Below are 10,523 nucleotides of genomic sequence, written 5' to 3'. Positions count from 1 at the left end.
ATTCCATAGAAAGCAAATGTGTCTGGGTACAAAACCATCTCGCCTGCTCGCCTCGAGCAGGGGGGGAGGAAAGAGCTCCACGTAACTAAATAATATAAACCTCCGCCTAGGGTAGCCGTGCCGGGGCCAAGATGCCCGCCTGGGGTGGTGGGGCGGGCCGGGCCGCGGCGGGGTGTCGCTGCCGGGCGTTGCTGCCAAGGCCCCCGCGGAAGGCCGGGCGGCGGCGGCGCTCCAGCCCCGGTTCCCGGCGTGCTGCGCGGGAGGCGGCGCCCGGCCCTGGGAGGAGGTGGCGGCGGAGCTGCCCGGGCTGGGAGGAGGAGCCGCTGCTGCCGCCGCCGCCGCCGAGGGTTGCTCTCTCTCGCCGCCGCCGCTGCCGCCGCGCTGCCGGGAGGGGCGGCCGCCCCCCGCCCCACCATGCCGCTTTTCGCCACCAACCCCTTCGATCAGGATGTGGGTGAGTGGCTCCCGCGGTGCCGCGGCCCGGCCTCTCCCCGAGGTAACCCCGCGGCCGGCCGGCCGGCCCTCCGACCCGCTTTCGCTCCATCCCCCGCGGGCAGCCGGCCCGCTGTCCCGGCCCTGCGCTGCTGGGCTCGCTGGCGCCCGGCCGGAAAGCGGGAGCGGCGGCGGCGGCCCGGGCGGGCCGGCGGCCGCGGTGCGCCGGGAGCGGCCCGGGCCGCGTCCCGGGGGGGGCGGCAGGAGCTGGCCGGGGGTAGCGCCGGGGCCCCTGCGGGCCCTTCTGGCCTTGCGGGCCGCGGGGGCGAGCGCGGCGATGCTCTTGGGGGACGAGCTGGCCTGCTCAGCACGAGTAATTCAGCACAGCAAAACAAGTAGTGCGAAAGGTCCGCGCTAGAGTGGTTTTGAAAGGATGAGCAGTAAAAAGCACCATCTACAGTTGCTTCACAGACAGGCATGAGCAAATCGTTAATGCGTTTTGTATTTAGTTCTTTAAAGGAGATTCCTGTGGGAGCTTTCTCTTTTCCTTTCAAGTAAAATTTGATGTGCTGAGCTCAGGTGTTATCCCCATCTTGCTTGTTCCAAGGCCAGACTAGATGGAGAGGAAGTATCTGGCTTTTACTTGACAAAAATTGTACTTCATGTTGATGTGTTGAAACTGAAGATAAAATAACATATAGACAGTTAATAATTAGTTTTGTGTGTTTTATTTGAGATTTTGTAATATGGTTTGTTTTCGACCTGCTGCTGACATCTCTTTAGCTTTGAGCCATAAAGGCTTTGTCTGGAGAAACCCATAATATAAAGGGACTTTTTCTCCTATGTGCTTAAGTACACCCCTGAGTTGTTTTCTTACAGAAGTGTAACATTGTATAAGTCTCTTGAAACTAATTTCTTTAATATTGTTAAACAAGCTGTAACTTTCAACTACAGATACATTGTTTCTGAATGTTTATCAATCTTCAGACGTTTAGGCTCCAAGTCAATTCTTCCAGCTCCTCAAAGAAATACCAAATCAGAACCATTTGAAAAGTATGTAACATTTCAGGAGAAAGGATTACTGCATAAACAAAGTACTGAGACGTAAATTCTGTATGTGTGTTATCAGAAATTCTTAGTCTATTGCATCAAAATAAGACATAGCTTGGTCTTCTCATTTTGAACTGTTAACTTTTAAGCTGAAGACTGCGCTTCAAGTAATGATTTTGTTGGTAGCAAAGTTGACTGACTTATTTTGGAAAGTAGTAAAGAATTCTTCTTAGTTGTTCTGCTGTCTTCTAGTGTTATTTGACAGCTGAAAGGCAGGAAGAGATTGTACTGCTTGCCAGTTTTCCGGGGACTATTTGAGATTTATTTGAATTAATAAGATTAAAAAGTGATAGGCTCCAGTTCTGGCAGGTGTTCACTTTTTTCCTTCCTAGTGCCTCTTGCTGGCAGGAAAACTCAGACTGCTTGAAAGGGTGTCTCTAGAGCTCAGTTCACTGGATGTGCTCCTCAGCCCTGTGAGTCTCAAGGCAGGGCAGTAGCACCCATCAGTTACTTCAGTGGCTCATTTGCTCTTTTCTAGGTGCAGAGGATGCCAGCCCCCTACCTACTGTGCTTGCCTAATATGATCAACAGTGAAGAATTTTCAAAAGCGCTATTCTGTAAACAGTATGAGGAGATAGAAATAACCACCCAGTACCAAATCATTTTTGGAAAAGCAGATAGTGGGCAATGAGCTGATTTTCACTGGTAAACAACCTCTTTTGGCCCCTTTCATGGTGTCCTGAGGGAGACTAAAGGAGCAGCAGGCTGTTCAGTTGGTGACAGCCTACTTTCAGGAACCTGCTGCCTTTAGCCATCACTTAACTGGATTTGTGCCAGGGAGATGGGAATGATGAAGTCTCCCGGAAAGCGTCCCTGGGCTCTTCTTCTCTGGAGCCCTTTGGGAATTTGCTATTATCTGGATGAATTTTTTGGCAGGCCTCATAAGATTGTCAAGATATAGTGCTATTTTATTTTATTATATAGTGCTTGACAACTTCATAAGTTGTCAAGATATAGTGCTATTTTTCATTTGTTTTCTGTGAGTGAAAGTTGAGTGCTCTGCTTTTGTTCTTATCCAGCAAGAAAGTTTTCTTTTTAAAATCAGATTCCTGAAGCAGAAAGGCAGTCAGCAGCTTTTCTTAATTTCATAAGAATTTGGACATTGGTGTAGTTGATAGTATAGTGATAGCTGTGCGTTCTTTTCTACTGAACAGCTGATCAGTACTGTGCAATAGTTGGAAATTATTTTGGAACCATTTAGGGTAATGGATTGCAGAGAACATACCTGGAACTAAATTGTTTTGCATTATTTTGAGGAGCATATGTATGTCTTGCCTTCAGGACAAATTTTTCAGTTTGTCTGGCCAGCTAGCAGCACTTGGCTAGTCCTGTTAGCATGCTGCTGCAGTGGAACCTGGTCATCCATAATAGTTTACCCTTTGTACCAACTTTGTACGCCTGTTTTTTCTAGGTGTAGTTGGCTAAAGAATGTTGTTTAAGACTGCTATTAAATTAATAATATTAAAGAATGCCCAGAGATTTGAGAAGATTAACCATTGTCATCCTCAAGAGTCCAAATCTCTGGATGAAGTCCAAAGACTTTTCATTTTCTGAAGTTTCTTTTTTACCATATTTAGGAATATTTCAACAGGAAGGGATGCTAATCAGTGGTGACACAAGTTTTCACAATCAAGCTGGGGAACCTTTGATGATGTGCCCAAGTAAGGAACACAATAATGTAATTTTAAAAAAAGAAAAAAATCTTCAAGAACTGGGCCTGTTGAGAGTATAATTAAGAAACTCTAATCTTCCATTTAAGGGGTTAGAATTAAAAGTATTCTTATTAGGTTTATGGGTTTTCTGTTTCTGCTGTATTTCTCAACCTTAATCATAAAATTTTTCCCAGCGAGTTGTTCCTGAGAAATGCAGATTTATCTGTAAGTTTGACTCAGGTAAAATAATGGTGAAATTTGCTTTAAGAACCAAAAGACTGTCTACTAATCTGTCATGACAGGCTTATTAGTAATGTAGCAGTGCTTAGGCTAGGTTTGATAAAGAACTTACTGCTAAAGCAGTTCTCAAGTGTCATTTAGATATTAACTCAAGAATAAAATCTGTAACTCAGGTTCTGGTATAAGGTGTCACAGAAATCACACGTGATATTAGGAGGTGTTAAAAAACATGGGAGGGTTGGGTTTTTTTTTCTTTTTTCCTTACATGCAGTAAAGGATGAAGGTATTTGCATTTGCTCTGGATGTTACTCTGATTCTTACTCTGATGGTTTGAGGCAGCACAGGATTGAGAAGAAATTCAGGCTTGTTATTTACAGTAATAGGAAAGTAAGCAGGTGGTTTAGTAAGATAGTAGAACTTGATGTGACTTGTAATCATTTTCCCTATATTTTATTAACTCCAACAGTTGTTGATGATTTTATGCTATTGACTCTTCAAATATTTAATAATATGCTTGAATTACATATGATCAGCCTATAGTTTGATGCTCTTAGAATGTAAGAAATGGTTTGACCATGATTCACATGGTGCAATTTCTTGAAATAAAATCCTCTTGCTATTTAAACTCATTGTTGTTTAGATTTGTCCCCTTGCTTTGTCAACATTTTCAAAACATCCATTACATGTCTCTCTGAGCTGAACTTTTTTTGTTCAGCCAGGTTTGCCAAAAGAAGGGAAAATTGTCATAGATGAGTTTCTTGACCCCAGATCATTACGGAGACTGCAGACTATGAGTTAACATCTGGCTGCAAAGAAAGATGAATTCCAAGGATTGGTTCAGCTTGTCATGAGACTGGCACTTTTTTGCCTGAGTTGGCCTACTGTTTGTCTCAGCTTTGTTTTACAAAGGATATTAACTGTGAGCTAACAGGGAGACTGAGTAGAAAATGTGTGGAAAAGGAGCTATAGCAACCCCCCTTTTCAGTAATTTATAAATATTTATGAAAAACAGGAACTTCTTACTTAAAGATGTCTTTGGCGATAGGTCCTCAGTGAAAAATGGCAATGCTGACAGGATAAGACTAAGTGGAATACCCCTTCAGTATATCAGCCAACAAAAAAAATCTTTTCCACTATCAATTAGCAGGCTGTCAGTTCAGCTGGGCACTTTGAAGCCAACATAGTATGTTCCATAGTGAAAGACTGTACTTTTCTGGTAATTCTCTTTCCTCCCAGGGAAGGAGTCACATAAGTGCTTCTCCTTTCAGCTGTGACAATGTGTATTATAATACCAAAATTTAGAAGACTCAAAGTAAATCTTCAACATATAAAATCTATTCCTCTAACTGATAAAAACAACATTGCGTAACTGATGTGGAACATTAAGTTTCTTGCTAATCATCCTTCTGAAATGCTTCTTGTACTGTGGCTTGGCTTGTGGCCTTCTGCAAATATATCCTGGCACCATTTGTTCATATGACATACCTGTGATACACCTTGTTTACAGACTATTCATCCTTTTGGTGTATCTCTAATGTGTTGTGATTACACAACACAACCTTCCTGATGTGTTGTAATATTTCTGGGTGAAAGGTAGTTTGAGTTCTGTGGATTTGTTAGGGTTTGCATGAGAGATCTAAACATCTAAATTATTTTTACGCAGCTAGTCTTAGAATTTCAGCCTTTTTAAACCAGGTTGTGAATCCTTTTGCTTTTATTCTGCTCAGTTCATTGAGCAGAGTGATGCTCATTTTTGCTGGGCCACCTTAAATACGGTGAGATCCTATAAGGTTTTCTGAAGGAATGGGCTGAAGTGGCTTCTGTCACTGCTGTTTGCTTTGCCTCAGATCAGCTGCATAGCTTTCATAGGACACCTTCTACAAATGCTCCCAGAAGGACTTGGGAACCCTGCACATGTACAGTTAAACTGCAGAATCTGGTTAATAGCTTGATCAAAGCTAATGGTACATGGAATTCAACTTTCTCTCTATGGTGTCATTGCCTGTTAGGGGTTATTTGCAGTCTTGTCAAAATAAAATCTGGTTGGATGTATTCTTCGTGTGAAGTTCTGAGCATGTTAGTGAAATGCAAAGTGGTTAATATTCAAGTGGTGGCTTTTGTAGAATGGTCCAACAAATGTATTTGTTCTTTTTATTTAACAGACAAAAAAGAGCAAAACCTAAGTGTGTTTAACTTCACTGATGTGGAATGGCATGTAATCCAAATTTCTCAGCAAGTGCCTTGCAAAAAGAAAGAAAAATTTGCAGTCACTTTCATTCTCTAATGGGTATTCAAACTATATTGCTTTGGAATTTTAGTGTTTGCAATTTCATAGGGAAGGGGAATTCTTTATTTAGCCATGTGAAGAAAAGAAAACTTTGAGCAGAAGAGAAGGCTTAGGAGAGTGTTGAATTTTTCATTAAATCTGTGTTATTTATAATATAACAGATTTTTGAGGATTTTTCATCATGCTAGAAAGTGGTTGTAATATGAGTCTAAGACTTTCCTTAGCTATTATTTTGAAGACTTTCTGTAGCCATTTGTCTCTTTGTAATTGAATTTACAACTTCAGTATTTCATTTTAATGATGTCCAACTGTGAAAATGATGTTACATCCATGAATAGAGTAATAGCAAATAATAAGTAGGATGGTTGAAAACATTATATTGGTAGAATTTTCTGACAGTTTTTACTGCTACTTGTTTTAACTGCTTCAAATGATGTACATTTTAAGTGTTGGGTTTGAGGATATTTTGATCTAAATTTGTTATTTCTTGAAATTCTACTAGTTTTAACATCTTTTAAAAATTGTTGCAGAAAAATAGCTCAGTTCTTAGACTTGGGTTTTTCTTTCAAAATAAACTTCAGTAAAAACTGAAGCTTAGGAAGCTCAATTCTGCCAGGAACTCCCTCTGAAAATGATGTTAGCAATGTATAGTCACTAAGTTTTCTGCTCTAAGAAATGCATTATGTGGTTCACGGCAGTATCCGAACAGTCATGAGAGTTTTACTCTTGCAAATTTCTAATAAGGCAGTAAAATGCTATTGTTAAGATGCAGAACTAAGGCAGAGAAATCAAATGACTAGCACATATTTCCATGGCAAATCTGCAGCAATATTTATATTCCTTTTACCAGCACCTAAAGCATCAACCACTAAATCTGGCAATGGATTTTTTTCAGCATGCACTACCTTTCTTCTGTCTAATAGTACTTTGTAAATCTGATGATAAATTTCTTTAGGACAGGCATGCATTTTAGGAATTTTTTTTTTCTTCTGAGAAAAGGGTTTTGTTTTTTTTTTTTCTTCTGTCCTAAAATAATCAACTGTAACTGTGTTTTGTATGTAAGAGGGAACTTCAAATAGAATCACAGTGCAAATATTTTTTGCTTTGCTTATAATTTATAAATACTGCACAGAACCAGAGGAGTAAACAGAATTTTATCAATGCTCCAAGCATTCAGATTTGTGTAAATTAGAGGGAAATGAGGCCTCAACACACTTAATGAACCTTATGACACAAGGAGAGGCAGGGTGATTTAGGTATCCCAAAGGAGCCCATGCAATAGCCTGTGTGCTTTCAACCAATGCATAAGTAATTAAACTCATATATTTTGATCTTTTTCGTCTGGCTTCTCATTCAATAGCTGTAACTCTGTTTTCTGGATTTTAGGTACAGTATTTCAGTGAGAGTCTATGGCATCTGTAATGAGGAATGATGTTTTCCTTAGAAGCAGTTGCTATTCAGTGCCACAAAAAAAGGTACAATATATATTTGAAAGAATGGTTTCAGCATGTAGGTGCTTTATTTAAAGGACATTATAGTCTACAAATTATTGAGAAGCTAAGGATACAAACACAGCTGAGATTTCCATCAGACAAGGTGCATTTTGCTTCAGAATGCTTTATTTGTTCTCTGTGTGATTTATGACAATGTTTGTGTGGTTGGAGCACCAATTCTGACTCAGGAGTTATGAAGCTGCAAATTGTTGGTCACTAAAAGGTGTGTTGGTAGGGAAGTACAATTAATGCTTACCTTGTTCTCTTTTATGTTTTCCTAGGTGTCTGGTTGAGGTATAATATATGTTTTAGAGACTGAATATTGGGCAAGATGGAACTGGTCTGACCCACTATGACTAGTGTTCTGAATGCGGAAGTATAAGGAGAGAGGCCTAGTCATTCCAAGATCTGTGCCTTGCAAAGTGGCCAAAAATGATATTTTTTTTTTGTCTCTTTTGTGTTTGTTTTAGGAACTAAATAAATTGTTGAAATAATTTAGAAAGGTATTTTTATATTGTGCCTGATCATTGTTGTTTTTGACCAAAGAGCTCATAGATCCAATTATTGTTTTCCTCTGAAAGTATGACTTTTACGAATATGTGTGTCTTTATGGAATTACTGGTAAGAAAGGATATTAAAAACTCCTGAAAAAATAAAGGTGAGCAGTAAAGGCAAGTAATGAAAAAAACCCTCAAGGAAAAAACAGCTAAAAAAATTTAAAACTGCTATTTTACTAACTACTATTAATAGTAATTATGATTACTAATAACTATTAATTACTACAAATTAACCTGATGCAACATAAGATTGTACAGTCTTGCACTGCTTAAAATTACTATGTTCAATTGTAGGCTTTGCTTGTGCTCAGAAAACAATGCCTTGACTTAGAGCTTCGTGGAAGAGAGCTGTGATGTAGTCCTGTTTCCTTTGTGTTTGGCATAGCATTAGTAAGTGGCCTTTTGTGGACAGTCAGCTCAGACAGTGTGCTGCTAACATTCTCAGTATGTTCTTAACTTTTAACTTCCCTTGTCTGAGGCAGAATTTAAGTAGAACTCCAGAGGCAATTTTTTTTCTGTCTTACCATTAATTTTATTATCTGATTGTTTTATTGGTTGATTGTTACTACAGAAGACTGAAAGTATACAGTGAAACTTGGTTTCAGGCTGAAATTTACCAAGATACTATCTAGTGTTTTTTGGTGGAGGAAATGTCCTAGGGGAAGGCACTGCAAACAAATGGTACTTTTTATAGGACTAACTTCGACTGACAAGAAAGAACGTGGTCATAGCAAAAAACTTGTAATTGTACTCATGGATAGATTTGCAAAATGTTCTAATTCAGAATTAAAATAAAGGCTATAATCTGTGTGGTTAATGTGGATTGGGGATTTCATCAATCACTATCTTATTTGTAGTTTTAGCCAAAGTATTTAAATTAGCATAAAGCACAGTTTGCTGTTATATTAAAACATTAAACGTGCATTAGTAGTTTACTCCTTGGTTTGTAGAAGACATAACCGATTGCTATGTCATTTCTCTTTGTTGACATTGTGGGGAAAGAAGGATCAATTGTTGTCAAAAATACAGACGACTGTCTGTTATGTAGAACAGTGGAAAAAACCAAGGTTTCAGTTCCATTGGATTGTTCATCTCTCTGCTAAAGGATGTGCTAACTGAAGTGCAGCATTAGGCATGAGTGACCAGTCTGGGTTTGTGAGCTCCTTGTGTGAGCTTGGAGCCTGGCAGGAACTTAAGGCTTTGGAGAGAACTGTGCAGGCACTCTTTGACTGGAGCTGGTCCAGCTCCACTAGAACTGGGAACGAACTGAAGCAGTGGAGTCCTGGAAGTAAACTGCCTCCATGTGGTCTGTTTTGTGTGTCTCTGGACTGTGCTTATCTGCTGCTTTCAGTCTGAGGAACACAGTGTAGGAAACTCAGGCTCTGTGTTTCAAAACAGCAGTTCTGGTGCTGCAGAGTTGAGGCAGTCTTTGGAGCAGAACAGCTGCTGTGTACATAGACTGCAATTTCAGAAGTCTGCCTTGGTCTGTGATGGTTCATGCAAGGTATTGAGTTCAAGTGTCTTACCTGAAAATCACAAATTTCTATGATTGTTAGTCATAAGCATGCATTGGAACAAGAGCAGACTGAAAGGAAAATGAAGTGGTTCGTTGATCTGCTGGCATATCTTAGTGCTAGATGTTAGCATGCTGTCTAACCATAATTTTTGATATTTCTGTTGATTATGAATGCTTTGTTCTAATCAAACAAGTTTTCTGATAGGGTTTAGAGAGAAGAGGTAATGTCCTTCTACTTTATCTGAGAGAACATGCAGAATTGTAACTAACTTCCATTTCATATTTCCCTACACTGTTTTGCTCTTTTCCTTGCATCTGGTAGTATAGCTGATGTGTTATCATTTCAGTTGTATATATGTCAGTGTTGAATTTTTCCTCAGAAATGTGTTGGGAGTACATAAACATAGTTTTGCTTTTCTGCATTTTTGTTCTGAATTAAGACATGAATTAACTGTAACCTACATCAATTTGTAGGACACAGAAACTCATTCATAAGAAAAGCCATCAACTTTGATATGAATAATCCTTTGTTTTGGAGGTTAGATGTTTTGCTTTGTCTTTGCAATTTTGCCAGTGCTAATCTAGATAATGAATCTTTCCTGGCAGTTAAGTTTTTATAGGAAATCTTTGGTTCTTTTCATAAAACTAAGTAGTCCGAGATGCTCCCTGAAAGATGGTACTCACTGCTGAGGCATATTTTGTGTTTTGCAGATGAAGCAGGAATGAGAAACAAAGTTTCTGTATTATTGTCCTACTGTTTGGTTACTAATGAAAACTACATGTACATTCCCTTATGTTCTCCAGTCCTAAGCTGATCTGTGTTTAGATAATCTTCTATTGAGCTGCAGTGTAAGGCTCAGTTTCCTTTAATGCTTTTATTTATTATTATACTTACTGTAAGTAAGCTTTTGTGGGGGACAAATAGGGAGGGAATCTATTTTTTCTTCTGACATTGAATCTATTTCTTCTTTACCTCCTCTCTCTATTTCTTTAGTCTTCACCAGGGACTCTTGTCCTACTCAAAAAATGTGGAAGGAAGAGTCACAATGGCTTCTTTGAGATTAATTTTGGTTTAGCAGTCTTTATAGCTGAAAAGAAACAGTGAAATATATAATCCAAGGCAAAAATAAGAATGGAAATATAGAAGTTTAATGATTATGATGACTTTTTAATTCCTTCTTGTTGAGATGTAATATATTAAAGGAAATGCAAGACACAGCACTTCATGTGTGGGAA

At 39.4% G+C, this 10,523-nt stretch overlaps 1 protein-coding gene across 1 annotated transcript in view; it reads left to right on the top strand.

Annotated features, from left to right (window-relative positions):
* STAM (signal transducing adaptor molecule) overlaps nt 1-10,523 on the top strand; it is a 33,317-nt gene continuing 22,794 nt past the window's right edge. Inside the window, exon 1 of the mRNA XM_053935207.1 lies at nt 1-454. Within this exon, the coding sequence (XP_053791182.1) occupies nt 415-454 (40 nt within the window). The 5' untranslated portion in view covers nt 1-414. The remainder of the gene's footprint in view (nt 455-10,523) is intronic.

This window comes from Vidua chalybeata, chromosome 1 (genome assembly GCF_026979565.1).
Source record: "Vidua chalybeata isolate OUT-0048 chromosome 1, bVidCha1 merged haplotype, whole genome shotgun sequence".
NCBI classification, from domain to species: Eukaryota; Metazoa; Chordata; class Aves; order Passeriformes; family Viduidae; genus Vidua; species Vidua chalybeata.
Note: the sequence above shows the minus strand (reverse complement) of the source record. Positions and strands in the feature narration are given on the sequence as shown.